Below are 22,794 nucleotides of genomic sequence, written 5' to 3'. Positions count from 1 at the left end.
GAATAGTACCTTTTGCTACAAATGTAAAGTTACATATAGGTATGCCAAACAATAAAGTGAACTGCATTAAACAGCTGTTTTGTCCTTCTTTGATTCGTCAGCGATGCCATGTCCTTCTTTGATTCATCTGTGATGCCAAGAGCCTAAGTTTTGAAGCCTAGGAGGCAACTGAGGAAAATCCAAAGTGAAAAAGAAAAGTCAAAATCTGGACAAGAAGGGAATAAAAGTGCAAGTGCCTTAAAGATAAGCAACCCACAGTTATAGAAAAGTTAATTAATTCAGGTGGTTGTAGTATGAAAATATCCTCCAAAATGAAGGCTGTACCAATATCTTACTAAAATACCTAATGCACAGTATTGTATTGGTATGGAGCTTCTCAAGTTAATTATAGAATCAAGGTCAAGGAAAAAGTCTTTAAAAGTTTGAAATAAATAATGTTTTTATATTGTTTTTGGTACTGAATTTGACATTTAAAGTTTTCATTCTAGCATACAGAACATAAACATGGCTTGTTTAGGGTTGACAGCCTTGGAATATAAAATGTTCTTGAAAGTCAACCAGTTTCCTAGATAAGCTGTTAAACTTGAACATAAACCACTCCTTATTTTCAGGATTTTTAAATGGTTTAATGATGGACTTAGAAGGGCCAAGTGATCTTATGCCATGGCACAGCGTTCAGCATCCAGTGTCAACTTTTTCCTTTCAAAAACTTCTCAATAAACAATGAACCAAATGTTTTGATATTTGGGTGGTATGTTTCTAGGATAAAGTCCTTGACCTATGTTCTAGGCCACAGATATCAAATTTGTTGAAATATTTAAAAAACTTCTTCTTATGAACTGAAAGGCCTAGAGGCATGATATTTGGCGTATATGTTTCTAGGATGAAACCTGACAATGTTTGGAAAATAAATGACTTTGACAAACATACAAATTCACAGGGAGCAAATTTGTTAAAACTTTTAAACAACTTCTCATGAACGAAAAGTCATAGAGGCATATTTGGGTGGTACATATATATACCAGGTGAACACTGCAGGCCCATTGGGCATCTTCTTTTTCTAAAATGTCTTTATTACTGCTACGATTAATAAGAATTAATTATTGGAAGTGAGACCAAGTTTTTTCTTTACCGTTGCTATCTACTTTAATGTTCAGAAGTTTCATTTAGCTCAATTTTTCAAATTGAGTAATTATAAGAACAACTTAATTTGGTATATTATAATACACCCTGGTACCAGTATGAGGATCAACAACAAAACAAAGTTAAACATACCTTAGGTAATAAATTTTATTTATATCATGTTTTCAACAACCGTTGTATAGGTAAATATAATGATATACACAAGACATTATTTTAAAATTAACTCTATGATCTGTGCATTAAAACAAAACAAACCCCCTCATGTCTATCAGTAATAAAACTGGCTTAAACAACAGAACCATTCACACCTTTTTCAATTTGTTCATCCATTTATGTATCTTCCCACAATTATACATGTAATGGCTATATTATTGATATGATTTATAGATAGATATTATGTTGAAGTTCTTTAAAATTACACTTCCTGAAAAATGAGTTCCTGTTATTGTTCTCTTCACAATAACACAGATGAAAGTGCTCCTTATAACATCTTGCATGATACTCCCCTGCTCTTTGTTGTAATATGACCAAATTGATGACAGATGTAGTTACTTAGAGTCACATCAGATAGAAATATTAAGGGGATGAGGTAGAAAGAGCAGAAGGTTCTACAAATACAGAAATGAAACGAATGTCAAGATAAGATTAAGTGAGTTCTGGAAATGACTAACTTAAAGTATATGAATTCACAGGAAAAACAAATCAGGAAGTGAGGTTATGAAAATTCTCTTTTTTCGTTATATCTGGAATATCCCTATGACAAGGGATGAAAAGAATTATGAGTGAATTTAATACGAGGAAAGGAAACAAAAACGACAACTTCAGCCCCCTCTGACTTCATATATGTAGACAATGCTTTCAAAATCTTTCCTCTTTCTATACACTTTACAGGTGCTGCTATTGGATAGTATGTACATGATAGATTTAAAAATGAAGCAACTACACTTAACACACTGGTGCTTTTTCATCACTGACATTCCATACATACATACACGGAGGCTACCATCTTAATATGACTGAAGCTGGGAACTTCTTGGGGTAAGATACTCTAATACAAAGTATAATAGGGCAATTGTCTCTGATTCTAAAGCACAGCACATAAGAATCTCCTCACAGCCAACACAAATAGCACTTGTGTCATACACTATAACTGATATTCATAATTATGCAACATTTGGTAAGGTTAGATATACCATTACAAAACACTAAGATCAGCATATCTCTCCCAGATACATAATATTGTACCATACAAACACAGAACAGCATATCTCTCATGGACAACTGAATATTTGTCCATGTGTGAAGCAAATCTCTAACCATAATTTAAATGGAGAAATACTGCAAACCTGATCGGATCTTAGCTGAAAACAATTTACCACATGTAAAACCTGCATGTACTGAAATATAATGTTACAATAGACTTCTTCAAATCCTTATACAGTTTTTAAAAAATACATTTCAGATGTTACATGCTGATCCATTAGCAGGTTTTCAGATCAGTCTAGTTTTTTTGTCGGGTAAAAAAATCTAACTTGACAGTGAGATTTAATCAGAGTATATTGTATAGAGAAGAAGCAGGGATCATATACCATGTAATACTATTGGTAGTTTTCCTAACCTTCACATTTCATGTTAATTTTCTAACATTCACTTCCACATAAAAAAATTTCCCATTCTTCCTAAAGCTCAACAACACAGCATCAATCAGTGGTAATAAATAAACAACACATTTCTCTGAGATGCTGCCTATCGTTGTTCAGTTATAATGTGCACAAGGTCATAAATCACACTGGTTTGATAGTCACAAACACAAACATGAAAGTTAAAAAAAAATGATATTGAAATCTCAAAACAGGAAAGGTCTTTATGTTCAGTGGTATTCCTTTCTATTGTTTCTATGGTACATATACTGGGAGTAAAATGTTATAATCAAAAATGGTTTTGGTGAATGCTTTACTTGATCTGTACTTTTTGGAATGCTAATAGACCATTAATTACTGGGATGGAATTTAATCTCAGAATGAAGACTTTTATTTTTCATTGAAATTGAAACAAAATTACCTGACTTACAAAAGAAAGGAATTCACAACAGTTAAAAAAGCAAAATGAAACATTGCACAAAAATCTCACAATTCCAAGTACATGTACTATTCATCTCATTGTTTTCAAAATGTAATTTGCCAAAATTTATGCCAAGATAAACATTACAAAACCATGATTTGGCACTTAACTTCCTGCCCATGATACAGTCATGTAATAATTAATATTTACATGGACATGGACTTGTAACTGTCTTAATCAGATTGAACAAAAAATTGACTGTAAAAGAAATTTCAGTAATTAGAACTTTCTTAAGCTACACAGAATACATTAGTGTCATTCTTCTTACTCTAGAAATGCCTACATTCAAGCATCTAACAAAAGGAAGTCAACTCTCTGGTGCACAAACTGATACCCAAACCATCTAGGATGCTTCTGCCAAGGTTTTATCCAAGATCAATGTCTAGAATTAAATTATCCGTTCCACAGGGTTTTCTCCCTGAACAATGTCTCTAGAATTCAATTATCTGTATCACAGGATTTTATTGCAGTACTCAAGGCACTGAGCATTCTAACTCCACAATCTGGCATGCTTTATTTCTCAGTCCTCATCTTCATCTAAATCATCATCACCTAAATCATCATCATCATCATCATCATCATCCTCTTCCACCTGAAACAGAAATAAGATCAGTCATAGTCTGCATTTCCCCATGATTTAAAACTATGTTGACTGACTATGTTCATTATGTTCAATTATGAAAATGCTTTATATTGGTGTAGATTTAGATCTCACCTGTTCCCCGAGTGCTTTTAACCTGGTCTTGTATGTGTCTATTTTGGTGTCCTGGTCTGCCAGTAAAACTAACAAATCTTCCTGTTCTCTTTTAAGATTATCCAATTCTTCTGCAACCTCATTCTTTTCTTTTATAACTTGTTTAGTCTCCTCTTGAGCTTTCTGAAAAAATTTCAAATAAACAAATTGCACTTAATCATCTCTATTTGATGCAAGAGGCACTGTGCAAAAAAAAAACTTAACAGAAGATTATAGATAGCCCCTAATGATACACAACCTTTGTTCCAGAATCTGGTATCAACCACAGTTTTTAATCAACTATCTGGTATTTGTTAAAACTAACCTGAAGGCACCAATATTTCCAATCTCCATTCTGGGAACTGTACCTCATATAAAAATAATCTTTTTATTTACAAATGCATCAAGAAATGGTGCTGCAATTCTGTTGAACAACCTCCTGAATCATTCAGGCGAATGTAAAACCTAAAGCTCTTAATAGTTTCCCACATATGGACTTTGCAATTTTTATTGTAAAGATTCTAACTAATTCACTGGAGCATAAAATGTAGGTCAAATGCAAGTACAAGTCCTGTTCTACTTCTAGTTTCCCAGATGGAGCCCATTACAATATCCCCTGCCAGCTTTATTGAGTTAGGGATAAACAAATATTAATGTTTGACATATGTAATGGATAATCACTGTTATTCAGTGTCATATCACCTTAGGATTATTCCTCTACCAAAATAGAGTACCAACCATGCATAGAACTTCTTTCATTCTTGGATCCTTTCATGGAATAGATATTATTGTGAAGTAGCCACATACTAGCTGTATCTAAAGAACATTTCCCTTTAACTAGTCATCTAAATAGACATGTGTCTAGATTACCTGTGTATGTAAAACAGAACTGTAACAGGTCAAGTACTCACATTAGCTTTGTCTATAAGGTTCAAATTGTCTTCATTGGCCTTTGTCAGTCTTTCCTGTAAAGTTGACTTTTCACTTGAAAGTTTTTGAATTTCTTCCTGTAATAATACTGAATCTCCTCCTCCAGCTGCTTGACTTGAATTTTCATTTTTGACTTGATTCTATAATAAAAACAAATCTTTGTATAATTTTAACCAGATAACATTGTCACACATCTAACATGCACCTGGGCTACCTCTGTATACCGCAGTTTACAGGCAACAAAACAAGGTCTACATGATCTCTACCTACTCTTGTTCACAGATAGTAAGATCAAGCTTTATCCAAAGATGTTAGGGACATGATCAATTTCAACTGCCAGTTTGTTTACCATTTACTAGATAAAGTCTATATATACAGTCCTTGTATACCTTTAAATTGCTAGTAATAATTCACATTCTGGGTAAAACCATCTCTCAGAAATTTTAAGATGAGAGGCATATTTCAGTATGTCCAGCATTCCTTCTAGGTTCACATCTCTAGACTACAAAGAGCCATGTCCCTTTGTGGAATGTAAACCAGTGAGTCAGTGACAGTCAACTCAAATATACATATATACATAAATTTACCAGATATTCTATCTGTTTCTGTGCTTCAGTGTGTAGTGTAGCGAGTCGTGAGACTTCAGCATCCCTCTCAGTCACTATATGTTGAGCTTCCTGGAGGTCACACTTGATTCTATTAACTGTTGCTTGTAACACAGCAACTTCACTAGGGTTGTTCTCCTTGTCCTCCTCCCCTGCTGTCTGATATGCCAACACCTTAGCCTCTGACACCGTCAGATCTCCCTTCTAAACATAACAATGTGAATCAATCAGTTTAAAAAAGACTTATGATCTCCCTTCCATACATAACAATGTCAATCATTCAGTTTAAAAAATAATATTTTACACAAAGCTGAATATCAGCAAGACTTATCCCATTTTAAGGATCAGGCTTTAATGCATATAGTACATTGTATGTAATTTTTTGTGATTATTTATGAACGGCTGGAGTTGGTGATAAGAGAGTCTTGGTATGGCTGGTTTCAGTGTATACAATTTTAGCCATCAAAGAGATGGGGAAGCTGGAATTTGAAAGACTATCATATTTAGACAGGTTCTTTCATTACTTTCATTACCAATTTCTCCATTGCTGTTTCTTTTTCTGATACATATAGCTTTAACCTTTCCAATTCTTCTTGAAGATTTCTCAGGTCATCATCTTTCTTTGTATCTAGCACTGCTCCTTGAGAACCTTTAAAGAAACAACACATGGATTTACAAGATGATACATTAGATATATGAAAACATGCAAAATCAGAATTTCTTTTACTTCTGGTGTTTAATATGAATATACATGTTAGAATCGACTTCTCTTCTGTTTTGATTGACCATTTGAAAATTAAATAAGATGTCTGTTTACTAGGTACCTTTCTGTGCTTTCAGAAGTGCATTCTGATCCTTAAGTTGTTGCACCTGTTCCCGTAGTTCACTTAAATTGCTTGTGGACGAGATGTTTTGTGAACGCAACAGGTCCAACTCCTGGGTCACACTTTTTAACTGTGTGTCCTAAAGCATACAGATATTGGCATATAAGGTCAGTCAAGTGACTATCTGATATGTCACAAATCAATGCTTAGAACTTCAACAAAAAAATATTTGCTTATAAAATGCGTTTACATTATTATCTCTGCCATCCTTTTTGTGTCAATAATGCTGAAATTGCTGAATATACCAGTATAAAAGAGACATTTTTACCTGTTCTTGAATAAGTTCCTTGTATTGGTTGACCACCTTTTCATGCTCCTGTAAATTAGCAATTTTCTGTTTGTGTTCTGCAGCATTAGCATTTGGTGAGACCGTATTCAAAATGTCAACTGAAAATAAATATTAAAGTGTGTTAAAAATCTTATTCCAATAATTCTTAATGAAATATTTCACTACACTAAAGTACTACACATGCACATAATTATTTTGATATAAAAACTACACCATGATATGCAATTACCCAAAAATGGCATTATATTACCAGGAAATTAATACAGTGGACTCAATATCAATAACACCTAGTATGCTTTTTATTCATATTGCAAAAATCTGCAAACTTGGTTTAGTAAATATTTTACTATCTCAGAGGACCAATAACATTCAATTTAAAGTGAACTATTGATTCTTATTTAAAGGTTAACAGTTATCCATGCAAGGAAACTTACCTTCTAGAGTTTTAAATATTCTTGTAAATTCAAAATCAAACACCACCTCACTGGGATGTTTGTAAGTGAAATTGGGTTTTTTAGCTGCATTTGTATAGCTCTCATTCTTTGGTATCTGTGTTAACTTGTCAGAAAAGGATTCTAAACCTATTCTTTTCTCTATTATTTGTCGTAAAGATGCTCTGAAAATTAAAATCAAACATAAATGGAATGATTAATCAAACATCTTACCTCAAAAGGTTAATTTCAATTTTTCTCTTGATGATTGAAAGACAATAGTTCAGAATTATGATGTAAATGGACACAAAACAAAGTCTTTGCTGTCTAACAACTTTGATATGATAAAAGATTAATAATAAAACAAAATTATACAAATATTTTGTCTAGACGACTGCATTTCTGTCTGACTATGAAGAAAACTAACCTATTAAATGTTTCGTTTTGATCATCATTATCAAGGACACATATTCCAAGTAAAAATGAGCATAATCCCTGGACCAGAGTTTCATTCTCGTCACTCTCTGATGCAGACACCTGGGTTATCAGCTTTGGATGGTGTTAAGAAAAACACAAAAAGCAACAATACACAGAAATTGGTTAGGGTATTTTGTACTTTTTAAAAATAAAATTGGAGGAAAATATAGTTAAGTTTGCGTGTTTATAGGGATGTTTTAGCAAACAATCAAAGCATGTTTTATATTTATCCTGAGATTTAATAATCCTTTTTAGTTTCCTTTAGTTTGTTATTAACATTTTGCCAGAAGAATATCTATTTCAGATCTGAAAGGTTTGTTACAGTAGAGAAATGGTTTCTTATCACATTACTTGAAATTGTAATGTGATATACTGTAGAGAACTAAGGTCTATTTCAAGGATACAAATGGTATGTTGGCTGTGTTTGTGAGGAAGTGGGCCACAACTATTGGACAGCTAGACATCCATCCACACATCAGCATCAGTAGTCCTACCCTGGTCTGGATCTTACCACCCTGTAAGTATACAATCAAGTCATCATCTAACTAGTACAAGCATAAACATAAATCCTGCCACAAACTACAGACAGCCATCATTTGATCAAATTACAGACACAATCCAGTCAATATCAGCCACAAGCTTAGGGTCCAAAGAACCATTATATGGTCAAAACTACAGGCAAAACCAGGCAACATCTGACCACAAACTACAGGCAGTCATTAGTTGGTCAAAACTACTTTCATTATCTGGTCATAAACTATGGGCACAGACAAAAATTGGGTCAAAACTACAGGCATAAACTGGTCTTTATCAGCCCACAATGAAGACAAACAGTCCCAACCATACACAACCTACATAAACACAAATACAAACAACCAACACAGGTACAAACAATCCACAACATAGACATACATTCTAACATATAGAAAAATTAAATACATACAATAATTGTTGAATACAATGCATCTAAATTTTCAGAGATGAAAGTTTCATATTTGTAATTCTCAATAGGTTTTTTATCATTGTTAAATCACTATATTTGTCATTTGTAGTTTGAAACAAAAGGTAAAACTCCTTTGCCGATAGCAATCAAACATTTGTAGATCTTGTCCACCAATGCCTTATTGAAATAACTTTATTTATGGCATTGTATCAATTCAATTGATTTTTCCATTGTCATGCAGTATTTACAATTTAGAAATAAAAAAGGTTTAGACAGGGAAAGAAGAGATTCAGTTCTGTAAATAGGAGATGCAGGAAACATGCGAAAATGCTTGGAAAGGGTTTAAGTTGTGATATAGTAGAAAAGTGCCTGTTCTTCCTGCTGTAAAGATACAGCATTGCAAATGATACAAACATGGTTCACCGTTGGCCTGAAATGGAACCATTCAAGTCTTGACAACAATTGTCTAAAAATAGTAATGGTGATTTTGACCTTGACCCTACAATCCTGAAAATCAACCTTGTGTGAGATATTATGATTCTTTAGAATAATGTGAAGTTTGATCAAAGCACCTCAACAAATAAAGTCACTAGAGTGCTGAAATATTTTTCTTAAAATAGCTAGTGACCATGACTTTGTCCCTACAGCCCTGACACTCAGACTCTTCAGTCACGAAGAAATAATAACATATAGCTCCTTTGTTAACAGTGAGAAAGTCATTAAAAAGGACAGACTTTGTTCTGATATGGATGATGTGGACAAGACCTTAGGACGTCCTGGCTTTAATCTATTTTTCTGTAGAATTTTTATACCATAATAACACCTTTTTGTTAAATTACCAAATGCAATAGTTTTTTTTTTGAGAGGGAATCATGCGTGATGACAGATAGTATTACAACAGCACAACAAAGATGTGGATCAAACAACACAAACTAAGCAATTGTTAATAAACTACGCATGTGTCCAAAAGCCTGGGGAAATATAGTACAGTAAGATACTCACATCAGCGGACATAGCATCTTCCTGTGTTAATTACATACACAAGGGATGGTCATAAGCTATACACTCTAGCTGGCCAGTATAAAACACAAATTTCATAATGGAACAAAAAGACTATTAAGATCATGCCAAACAAAACAAAACATTCTATGAGAGAAATTTGAGAGAGAACAGAAGAAAAAGGACGGAAATCATACAAGGGTCAGTAAAAATGTTGTAAACTATGAGTTAAAAGGATTTATATTAGTGAGATTGGAACATAATAAACTGCACTCAAAAATATTTTTGTCTGATTTAATTTCCTCCCTCAGCCTTCTTTTTCATGCCTTTTGTATCAACATTACTTTCAATCCCTTTTGTCCTTTGTCAAGAGTACCAGAGGAAATAATATTGTTTCCAGTACTTATGACTATCAAAAACAAGAACAAAAAGAAAAAACAAAAAGATGTCACTCATGAATCAGAAATCGCCATCTAAAAGTGCTTGTCCCTTACAGTATGGTACAAACATTTCTTCATCTCAATTTCAAAGTTTGTACTTACTAAAACTCATCTCACTTTTCAATATTTGTACTGACTAAAACACATCTCAATTTTCAATATTTGTACTGACTAAAACACATCTCAATTTTCAAAGTGTGTACTAACTAAAACTGTAACACAATGACCATAATATCATGGTTCTTTGTATTTTTATTTTTCACAAACAAATAGTAAATTTAGTCAAAAAAGTATTAATAAAGTTGGAAAAAGGTTGAAAGTAAGACAGACAAAAATACTATTGTTAAGAACATAAAGAAAATAGCAAATACATTGAAAATACTTTTATGGTGTGAAAGATTCCTGTCAGAAGAAGGTACCTGTGACAATATGTTGCAACACTGCTGCAGCAGCGAGACAGGAGGACTACCAAGGCTGGTAGCTAGCTGGACTCGTAGGAGTTGCTCCTTCTGCGTTGGGTTTTCCATAATGGCATGTAACAGGGCTACAGCAGCAAACCAGTTTGACAGGCAATCAGCACTGAAAAGCCCTCCACAAAGTAACTGGCCGGCAGATATTGTATTTGCTGCAATGATCACAGAAGTGTTCTAAGATAAACTGCAGCATTTTCCTGAAAATCATATTAATTATATTCATAAAGTGCATTGCATTACCATTTTTCTCTCCTCCATCTTAATTTGTTTTCTTTATTATCTCTTCAGAATAGTTGTCAGTGTGTTTCTTAATCTATTGTAATGAATCTTCACACACTTCTGAATAATTTTACTTCTTATACAAATTTGTGTTTATTGACATCCTAGAGCAGAAATCGAGGTAACTGTTTCAATAACAAATTAGCAATCATTGTTCCACTGAAATATTCAACTACTGTGATATGGGAATGGTAACAAAAAGTCCTTTGTTAAAAGATGTTACTTGAATAAATTCTACATTTACTTCAGTATGCAACATGTTAACCTTGTATGGCAATATGCTAGTGGCATGACATTTTTATCTAGATGAAAGGTTGGTGTGTTTCCACTGCACCGCCTGATCATCCAAGGTAATTAAATTAAAAAAAAAAATACCTGAAAACCTTTAATCTCTACAAGCTACTGACTCAATACTTCCACTCTAGGCCTATTGGAAAATGTAATTCAAAGAAAAAAGTTGACACGTGGAGGGACTGATGGGCAGATGCTGTACCATGACAATGGCAATACCAGTAACGTCAGTAGACTTTTAAACAGGTAAGCCAAAAAGGGTTACCATCAGATGATGTGGGTAGGAGTGTCTGGACTATCTGAGACTGTCCGATCTCATTCCTGTAGAGGAAAGACTGGAAACAGTAGAGGACAGCACATCTCAGTGTGAAAGGCTGCTTCTCATTTACCATTGACATCAACAGTACCACAATGGCTGGTCTGAAATATACAATTAGCAATGCAAGGATTTTGCATCATTTTTATCCTGTGAACAATATAAATATACAGATAAAACCTAAAGAGCCCCTTGAAGGGTGAAAGCTGCTAGTTCAAGTTCTAGTATACGCAGACAACTGAAAACTTTACAGAAGTAACTCAATCACTGATTTAACCAATACATCATATCGATTGAAAAACAAAACTGAGTGTGAGTGCTCACAGGATCATGCGATCAATATTTTAAGACAGTTGATAAGTAAAGTATCACTTTGTTGAGCCAAAGTAAAAATATTACTGTGGTCCATTTTCTTAGCATCTAAAACCAGGATGCAGATCTAGTCAGTGTCTACTAGAAACTAGTTCATATTCTGACTTTCTTTCTTTCAGATTACCACATGTTATCCTAAATTATGTTGTTGAAAAATATAGTAAGGATCATTAAGATAAACTTATAAGATGAACTTAAATGCACAAGCATACAAATTATATATCTAAATGTAATACTATTACACATACTCTGATAAAACATTTTCATAATGAATTACTATTCATTTAATCAACTCAGTTAAGAAGCAGGGTATTTTCAACATTTTCACTTATTCAATTAAACTTCTTAAACTTAGTACCAAATGCTACACCAAAGCTGAAATATTGATACTACAATGTTATAGTGTATTGTATGACTATCAATTATATGTATGATGAAAATAAAAACAAAATTTTCTCATAAGATTATGCTGTTTTTAAACAATCATTTTAAAAATACTAGCTATATATTACTGTGACAGTTATGTATCTTTGTCAAAGTAACATATACTCTAGTTCTGACAAATACCTGGGAGGGTTGGACGGAGCCATCACAGAAGCGAAATACTCTTGATTTTGTGGGTTGCCTCTGATCACCTCTGCCACAGTGTTAATGGTCTTAAGTAAGACAAATAGTGAAACAAATGTACAATTATATGCAAAGTATTATTTGCAAAGTATGTGATAAAGTCTTTCTATATTAAGATGTATATAAAGTTCAATTCCTATTCTCAAACTCTGTTTACAAAATCAAATAAGTGATGTAATAAGGACATGGAAATTGTTAACACATTAATGCGATAGAATATTAAATCAAATTGAGTATCAAAGTTACCACCAAGGCACAGAAGACTTATGATGGATATAACGAAGACCATTAGCTGTACATACCTCTGTGAGGACATCTGCAGGCACACCACTAGCCATCAGTATGGTACATAACTGTTGTACTAAGCCTGTAACAGATTATATCAGGCAAGATTTCAATTTTTTATTCAGTTATTATACCTTCAGCAATAATACATTTAAAACCCTTGAAGACTCTCCTATTATCAATGCAAGTCTAAATAAATAGTGGAATACAACTTTTTCCGATGACATTCTTTAATGATTTATTTTCAAAGGCTGTCAGATGGGTTATGCTCTCCGAATGGGACAAAATTTATGTATGAAAAATAACAAAAGAGTTATGATTCTTGTGCATTGCCCACCTTCTCATCGAGATCTGTCTACCTATACAGTTTCATGATGATACCTCTTAACAGTTTTAGTGTAATGCTCTAGACAAAATTTAAGTATGAAAATTAACAAAGGGCAATAACACCTAAATTATGCAAAAGAGGGTGATTGTGCTGGTGCAATGCACTTCTCCTTGTTGAGATCTATCTACCTATGAAGTCTTATGTTGATACCTCTTACAGGTTTTGGGTTATGCATTTTGTTGTTATTCATTTTAACATTACTATCCAATTTTTAGGACATGAGTATAATTGTAGGCGACACAAAATAAAATTTAATCGCTAAATAATTTTCTCCGTCTCAAGATATCTAGATTGATATTTAAGCATCCAGAATTTCATTTGAATGTGTAATACAACATTCCTTACCACACTGAAACATTGACCGTTGACATGATGACATCTGTTGTTGTGGACTGTTAGGAGACACTAAAGTACGAACCAACTGAAAAAAAATTATAAATCAAAGAAATTCAAACATGTTCTAATATTTATCTTCAGTAAAAAAATACAATCTTATGATAACAAGAGGCTGAAGGGCGACAAAAGACACACAAGTTTTGTAAAAACCATCATTTTTGTTTTTGTAACTTGCCATAGAAATCAATTTGTAAACAAAGGTAAGATAACTCCAGTGTACATATAATTCAAATGTTAAATGTACATATAATATCAACTGCCATACAATGTTGAAAATTCTAACCATATTTTAAATTGTTTCCACTGGAAATGAGAAAATAACTCAAGCTCAAAAATACATTTACTTATCACAAACTATAGGGGAAACTTAACCATGATCTCCCCAGAGGGGTCAAGAAAATTAGGATTTCGATAATGCCTCTCAAACCCCTTCCATTTTTGAAGAGTATTTCATTCTGACATATCTTGGTCTTGAGTATAATAGAGTATGATGAGTATAATTCTTTTTAAATCCAATCAACTTTATCTTTTTTGATCCCATCAGACTTGTCTCAGGTGACCTAAAAAGCACCTATAACATTTTGTTATGATAGTAGAATAGAAGTTCTTGTAACACAACCAGTAGAAGATTTGAGTGTTAGTGTCTTCTTCTGGTTGTGTTATAAGAACTTCTATTCTACTGACATTACTAACATAAAGAAAATGTTCTAAAATATTTTGTTATGTTGGTGACGTTTTGGTGCTTACCTGTAACATTTTGTGTATATTAGTGACTTTTTGTGCCGACCAACCAGGTTGGGATGTTTGCTGGTCAGACTTTAAATTGAAAAAAGGAGACAATCTCTGTATGTAACTGCTCTCACGAAAGAAATTCTGGTTTGATGCATTATTCTTGAGTAGATTCAACAGCAATATCAGACAGTCTTCTACTACAATACCTGTAATAAAAAAAATTGTTTAAGCAATATCTGAAATTAAATCATAGAAAGTATAAAATTTGATATTTGAATAATGATGTTCTTTCATTCTGCAATCAGATCTGTATGTTGTTTTATGACACTAATATTGTGGCTGTCCCTATTCCATATAACACTCAATTGTTAAAAAAATTGGTGAGGCATTAAAATTTGGAAGCATCCAACAATATAAAGTTTAATTGACAAGAAGTAGAAGACATACTGATTTATTATATTAATATATGTATGTGTGTTGCAACTTGAGATGAGGGCCAATGTGCTTTGTTAACAATATATAACTTATCACATGTTCAGTCTGAAAACTATTCATAAAACTGTAAGATACTCAGTATAAAAATTTCAGGTCATTATTTTCCCATTTCGATATGTGAAATGTGAAAGTTTTTTTGATACATTCAATATATTAAGTCTAAGCATAAAAAACAATAGCCAATATATGCTATCAACCTAAAATTGCATCTCTCAGCCAAATTCAAAGATCACATGAACATTGCTGAATTTAGTTCCAGAAACCCATAAATCAGTGATTCAGCACATCAGTTCTTTGACCGAAGGGAAGTTGCAGAAATACCAAATGAATATATGATACAATTGTACCAGCTGATGAAGATGATCAATCATGTCACATAAGCGAAGTCACGCAGTGGAAATCCATGTAGAGACAAATGATACTTAGACACAGAGTTAGACAAGCTAATGCTATATAATGTGAATGTATGAAAAGTAGTGAAAAAAGGGAAACTCTAGCGAATTGTATTTATAAACAGTTTCTAAACTTTCTTTGAAAATGTTCAATTAAAATGATTTTAGGTTTCCTAGTTATGTGCATTATAACAAAATTAAATCTCAAAACATAACTAATGGCACTTAAACAGTAGTACCTGGATATATTGTTCTTCAGAATACCTTAAATAGCTTTTTTGTATCATTCCAGAATCAATACATTAGTCAAAAACAGTACCCAATTTAATTGTATGCCCAACAAGTAAAGTTACAGCAGGTAAAAAAACAACTAAAGCTGTGTGAAAAGAACATACCTCCATCACTGTCACCTTCTTCTGTAATAACATCAAACAGTCTTTCGAAAGCATTTTCAAAAGCAACAATCTTTTGCAAGTTTGCATTGTTCTTTGTCAGCTGAATCAGCAGCAAAAGAGCCTAAAATAACAACAGAAATTGTTTGAAGTTAATCATTCACTTCTTTTTTTTTTTTTTTAATCATGTAAATGTTGCCCACTGAACTTTTGTCCTCATCAAGCTACACTTGTTTACATTATAGTGTTTGAAGTAAAGTATTGATCAATTAGAGAACTGTATTAGCTGATTATCATTTGATTACAGATATGACTAGAACCTAATCTGTGAACATTTTACAGGTGATATGTTATTTGTTTGACTATTTGCTGGGTTTACTGCCCCTTGAACAGCTTTGGTTGTCTTGAGACAAAGTCTTCTATCAGCTTGTGACTATGTAACTGAATAACATACAGTAAGGGAAGCCTGATCATCCACAGCAATTAGGATAAATGTCTTATCAAAGGACCCAACCTCAACACTAATACCAGTCCATTTCACAGCTTCCAGTGAAACATGAACATCATGGGAAGGGAACATTGAACCATGTACCTCAGATCTTCACCTGAAGTTATGGAGACCTATTCTCTAAGCAACTGAGCTATCACTGCCCCTCTTAAACAACTTATGAAATGGAGAGTTGAGGGACAAACTAAGTGATTACGTAATTAAATTATCATTGACCACATTATCAATTTTTTTAACATGGTAATTCAAACTCATATCTCTGATTTAGTTGATCTAATCATTAGTTTTTCTGTTGCTAGATTGTGTTTTAACAATTAGGATCGATCAAGTTAATAATTTTGAAGGACCAGAAAGCAATTATGATATAATTCTTCTTCATTTCTCAAAAAATGTAAGGACTTTAAGCTGCCCTATGTAAGATTCTATGGACAGATGTGATCAGCTAGTGACTACAAAACTGCAATGAATATTAATACCCTATACATATTATAATAATCAGACATATTTATATACATTATACACTAAATTGAAGATATTTAAGTACAAACAAAAAACTAACATCATTGCGTATGATTTCTCTGCTGTCTGACAATAAGTCCATCAGTTTAGATACTCCCATTGGACTGACTAGGATAATCTCTTGTAATTCTTTGCCTTTGTTGGTCAACAGAATTGTAAGTAGTCGCACAGTTGGCCAACGAATGTGGAAATCATACTCCTGCAGAAAGAAAAGTCAAACATCACTTAACACGAGGTCAGAAGTGTCTGTATCACTCTGATACTTCAATATTTTACCAAGTAAATTAGATCACCTTTCATGAGTGATTATCAATTATACTGAAATATTTATTCTTTGATAAATCAGTGAAATATTTTTTTTTATTTTATTGAGTAAGGTTTGGACATAATAATATTTTTAAACAAAATATCAAAAGTTAACATAAAATTATCCTTCAATTTTCACCCTATTTATTTACCAGAAATCACTCTTGAGAAAATCTCTCAATCATTGGATTAAAGTTATAAAAGTAAAATTGTATTAAGAGAGCCACATTTCCTTTTTACATTGTTTCCATGGTTTGAAGGATCATAGATGCTTCATAACAATCGTGGTAAGAAAAATCATTGGCTCCCCTTATCATTAATGAGATTTGTCCGCTTTCTTTTTTATAAAACATGCTGTTGGATTCTTTTTATCTTACATTAAATGAATGTTTATATCAATTTCTTTCATAAGTGAAATACAAAGTTCCTTTACATCTAATAGTTTTTAAATTTAAGCATTCCTTAATTAATGACACTTTTCCTCCAGTATTAGAAAAAATGGCTAAAAAAAGACCACATCAAATTCTGATGTCATGCGACAACAATAATTCTGATTAGTGATAACAAGCAATTTTTGATTGGAGAATATTGGGTGATTGTCAGTTAAGTAATGTTTTACTTCAGCAAACAATCAGAAGGGAAGATTTATAGATTAGATTGCTGAAAAGCACCATGCGCAGTGTCAGGTTTTTTGAAGTTATCAATATTTTGTCTTCATAAATTTTACCTCCAACAGTGACAACAGTAATGGAACATTATCTGTTTTCTTTATAAATATTTCTGTGAACTGGTTCCCAAGATCATCTGGAACATTCTCCTGAATCTCTTCTTCATCTGAAAGGGAAATGTTTGATAAAGCAAGAGTGATCTCTTTCCCAAAGAAATTGGCATAAAATAAAAGCAACAAATAGGTTTGTTTCTCTAAAATCATCTGAACAAGTTCATGTAAAAAAAACTATCAATATATCACATAGAAAAAATATTAGCAAAAACTAGATGTATCAGTACAACACAAATGCCTTGAGATGTAGTAATGACTCTGTCAAGTGTTGGCTGACCAAAATTGATTAATAGTTGATCTGGTACAAACAATGCACTGTATATATCCAATTTCAATTCAATATTCCAATCCAGCACTTGAAATTGAGTTTTAACTTAATAGATACTTCCAAGGTCTAAGGATCATAACTCTAGAAAAAAGAGATGTCTATCTAAACAAAATATAAAACTGGCCTGCAACATTCCAGAAGGCAATTACATGTCAAATCACATAATTCTGAAGAAAATAAAAGTAGGCAAATAGTACCAAACATTGTGTTGACCAGCATTTTATCATAACAGAACTTCACTTTAAAGTTTCAGTTTAATGTTCTCATCCAGCTCCATGAAAATAAGAGAAAATTGATATTTTCTGAAAAATTTTTCTGTTCAAAGCTCAGAACTTTAGAAATATTAGTGGAATGAAACCAAATGAAAAGCTAACTTACTTATTAAATAACTACTTACTATACTTCAACTTATAATAGCAGAAAGAAGGTAAACCAAATTATGACAAAATGATGTAGTGTTGACCAGAGACAATGTTATGTGCCTTTCCTTAAAATAAGCTGGTTATAAAAATGGTTATGCTACAGGTCTGACACCACTGCTTGCAACACCATTTAATCTAGAAACTGAACCAGCACCAATCATCATATAAAAATTCAATGTGTATTACTTTAACGCCCACAAAATTGCATATGTTTTCCTGTGAGTATTACTTACCATCATCTAGTGGTTCATTAGACAAAATATTGCAGAGAGCATCAAGTGCATAGCCTGTGATTTCTGCATCACCTCTGAAATCAAAGATAATAATATATTAGATGTATCCTATACATGTAAAAGAAATCCATAAAAAGACCTAATAAATTGTATCATTCACTAATCACTCCATCCAAGCAAATTCATTGCCATGGAAACACTGTCCATTAATAAAGCATAAGCACTTTCATATCAAGCCTTCAGATATTACAAAAACTTGTACAAGACATGTTGAGTATACATCATTGAATGACTTTTGATTTACCAAATGCACACATACAAAGAAGTTAATTGTACCTGTCTGCTTCTAATGTCTTGGTCAGGATATCCATTCCTTGTGTACCAACCTCCAGTCTGAATTTCTGAAAAAAAGATCAAAAATTATCAGCATTCAACTACCATTTATACATATACATTATATGTTGACTCATGGAAACAATTAACATTTACAATTACATTTGAACATTGGGTGTAAATCTTAATCATCATTTCTGAATTACAAATATCTGTTGCTTTCAATGGTTTGATACCCACAATGGTAGACAACATTTTACCTTAGACATGGCTTTGAGAGCCCGAACAGCATCTCTGCGGTCATCTAGTAGTGTGGATGACTGAACTCTGTCTACAAGCCTCTCAACCTGAAAGTTAGAAATTCATCTTATATACATTACCCTTGTTGCAATGGCCCTATGGGATATCATCAGAGTGCAAAGTCTATTCTGAATGTCCAGTTTGACCACTCAAAATAGTTTGGGAAAGCCCTCAAAAAATAGGCCCTATACTATGATATCATAAATATTCCTGGGGAATTTTATTGAGCTATAGTTATCTGTGGAATTATGCGTCCACAGAATGAAATTTCTTGAGCCCAACAAAAATATCTGACTTAACAGTAATATTTTTTGTTTCAATTATTTATAAAATTGTTGGTTTGCTGTCTTCCTTCCCTTTTTGCTATACCATTATCCATTTCAGAACCAATGTAAAATCATACATTTTTGTGGGGCTAAAATTTCTAGGACTTTCAAAAATACATATTGTCATTAACCCTTGATTTTGTGGATAAACTTTGCTCTCAAAATTCACTAGTACTATAATCTATATCAACTGTTATCTATTTTATCATTTGTGGACATGTCAATTCATGGATGGTGGACTAATAAAATATAAAATGTATTTAGAATCAATGTAAACATGCATTATATGTGAGATATTACATGCCACACATTTCGTATGAGATAAAGACATTAAGACAAATTACAAAAAATAAAGTATGAAAATCTGTTCTTTTTGCATATCATGTGGTCTCATTCAGTATACATTTAACAAGTTATTGAATTGGTGACATCCCAATATTTTATTGATGGTGTGCTGTTAATGAACAGGTTGACAAGATTCGCATAATCATATCTCAAATCTTATTTTCATCATTATTGTATGAATACACAATTAAATTGTACAATACTTTCCCATAAATGCTTGTGTCTGGTATGAGCTTAATTTTCATAATCACCAACATATTAAGTATTGTAAGGAGTTTTGTTGTTGTATAGTTTAATTTATAGCATGTTTCTAGTATCCATACAACATTCCATGCCTTTTTGAAGCAAATTTCATAAGATTCCTACGAATGGCTACATCTTCTGACTTGTTACTACCGCTCTTTTAAAATTTTGAAGCCTATCTGGAAACTAAAACAGTTTTCATGCAAATATTGCTACAACCTGCCCCCACCGGTTGGTTTAAATTGTCCTTTAAAATTCATATCATGAAAACTAAACAGATGGACAGTACTTTTTGAACGGTTTAGATGTTGGTGTTGCTCCAAATTCCTGTCATGTGACTTAACACTAAGTGCATAAGAACCCAAAATGTCACCATGATGTTGGGTGTAATACTTATCAACAATATCGGCATCTATGAGGCCTACACCATGAGGAAATTATGGCATGGAATGAAAGATGGTGATTTTTAAAAGTAAAACACTGAAAAGCATCATTTCTGGTGATGCGTGTGATTAGCCCATAATTCTGATGTTTGTTCAATCATTAAGATACTGTGTAGAACTGAATGTTTATAACTTTACACGGGATTACAAGAACCCTAGGAGAGAAGCAAAAGCACCTTTTCCACTATTCCGAAAGACTCTGATCTAGCTTTGATTTTATTTTTTGACTTGTCACCACAAAGTCTAAATCGCGGATAGATGGATCCTTTCAGACTATCTTTCCACTTGTCTTAGCGTTTTCAGTTATGGGTATCCATATATGCAAACATACTATTGAGTAATACATATGGTATGTTTCTATATTATGCATCTATTCCTACTCAGTGCTATACTAAGTTATCTGCAACAGGTATAGTACCATCTGACTGTACGATACTCTAAACAGTGTGGCTGGGGGGGGGGTCTACCGGCCGGTCCTACACTGCAGTTTCAGACATATGGTAGACAACATGCCAGCTATATACCAACATAATCTATTTTACATTATGTTTGTTGTTAAATAGCACCAACCGTTTCAGCTCCCGTGGGTTGACCACCCTCTTGTGGTGCTCCAAGGTATTTTCGGAAGTACTCCATCGCAGACGTCTGTCGTGTCTTCCGGCTCGTACGCCTGCGCAAACTTATGGACGTGGCATTTCCTGGTCAATGCTAATTTCCTAAGCAACATTTAATATCCGGATTTACTATAGCTGAGAAAATGTGATGTAAAGATGATTTACCACAATCTACACTAAATATGATACAGGAATCAAGAAATGACAATATTAAAATTGTTCGTATTATTCATTAACAGAATCGCAATTCTTTACAGATAAAATATTAGTTTATAAAAAGATGTAAAAGAGCAGTCATTATTTAATTTTAATCAACCTTTTTATCAAAAAGGTTACGATATTGTAATTACGATGAATTATTAAAATACTTATTCGCAAAATAGGAAACGTAACAGTTAGTATATTTAGTAATCTAATATTGTATAAATCTAATTAAATTACAGAGAAAAAAAATCATACCTTCCCTACAATATACACACTGATATATCCCATACAACAGGTGTAGGATCATAAAGCAGACAACAGTTCCTGAAGGTGTGAACAGGTTAGGTAAGGTTTCTGATGCAAAAAGCCGGTTTGATTCATATTGTTTGTAATGTAGCGTTCTTAGATGTTTTGCTGTGCTGTTTACAGATTTTACCCTCCAAAGATTCTTAATACCAAGTAAACAGAAATATCACATGTATTGTATAATTATAACTAAATGCACACGTACGCGTGCGCATGTGAACACACTTACCACCACGGAAACACGTACACATGCGTGTTAAATGCAGAAGCGCTCGATTTATTTCAGTAAAACGGCTTGCGATCAGTCATACTGAATGACGAATTTAATCAATTGTTCAGATTTGTTGTATTTACGGATATATGACGAGATTTAAATTTGAGATTACAGTTAATATAGTTTTGTTATTTTTGTTGTGTTGTGTTTACGTTTGTAATTTTCATTCCAAACATTCACTGAGGTCTAGCATTGTACTTCATGAGACCCAAACTTTTATTTGGTATTTAGTGCATTGATGATATGAATGCAAGATGTTTGTGATTAATGTCCAAATTGATTATGTTTGGTCATATGAAAAATATTGAACTTAACAGACAAACGTCATATATTGGGAGCTATTACAGTATATTACACATGTCCTGAATGTCTACAAAACTCTGACAATAATGAAGACCATTAATGCCATAACAAGACAGTTCATTGCCTTCCAACCCAATACATGCTAATTGTGCTAATTACAACTAAACTTAAAACAAATTATTCATAATGGATGGAATAGCCATTTTGGTGATTAACAGAGTCACGATTTCTATGCCCACAATAAATCGCACATACGTTTGGTTAGTTTTTGATAATCATGGTAGGCAGCCATTCAGATTTCTGTTCAGGTCTTGGATTTGCTTTTTGTAAAGTTTAGCATTAATACTGTACAAGACCACAGCTGTAGATCAGCTACTTTGGCATATGATTTTTTAAAACCAGTATGCAGACAAATGGCAAAAGAGGGAATAAAATTGTAAGCATGAGTACTGGTTTTTATAAACCATCTATACCTGTAGAAGTTGAGATTACAGGTCACCTTACTAGCCTTGCTTTTAAGTAGATCAGCTAAGTGTGCAGTTAGAGGCTGAAGGCTCACTGGTTTGAACCTTT

The 22,794-nt window shown here is 32.9% G+C and overlaps 1 protein-coding gene across 1 annotated transcript; it reads right to left on the bottom strand.

The window, feature by feature from the left end:
* Positions 1 to 1,272: 1,272 nt before the first annotated feature.
* LOC132551253 (general vesicular transport factor p115-like) lies at positions 1,273 to 21,183 on the bottom strand. Its single transcript, XM_060215367.1, has 23 exons — positions 21,091 to 21,183; positions 19,124 to 19,210; positions 18,867 to 18,931; positions 18,531 to 18,604; positions 17,494 to 17,600; positions 16,501 to 16,659; positions 15,437 to 15,557; positions 14,170 to 14,360; positions 13,372 to 13,447; positions 12,656 to 12,720; positions 12,294 to 12,382; positions 11,304 to 11,458; positions 10,415 to 10,620; positions 8,018 to 8,128; positions 7,564 to 7,685; positions 7,140 to 7,321; positions 6,685 to 6,803; positions 6,357 to 6,495; positions 6,066 to 6,181; positions 5,515 to 5,736; positions 4,909 to 5,067; positions 3,980 to 4,141; positions 1,273 to 3,856 (listed from the first exon to the last, which is right to left on the bottom strand). Exons 1-23 carry the CDS (start codon positions 21,154 to 21,156, stop codon positions 3,785 to 3,787), a joined length of 2,865 nt encoding a protein of 954 aa, XP_060071350.1. The 5' UTR covers positions 21,157 to 21,183; the 3' UTR covers positions 1,273 to 3,784.
* Positions 21,184 to 22,794: the final 1,611 nt, after the last annotated feature.

This window comes from Ylistrum balloti, unplaced genomic scaffold (genome assembly GCF_031769215.1).
Source record: "Ylistrum balloti isolate Yb309-2 unplaced genomic scaffold, AGI_CSIRO_Ybal_v1 Utg370190, whole genome shotgun sequence".
Lineage (NCBI taxonomy): Eukaryota > Metazoa > Mollusca > Bivalvia > Pectinida > Pectinidae > Ylistrum > Ylistrum balloti.
Note: the sequence above shows the minus strand (reverse complement) of the source record. Positions and strands in the feature narration are given on the sequence as shown.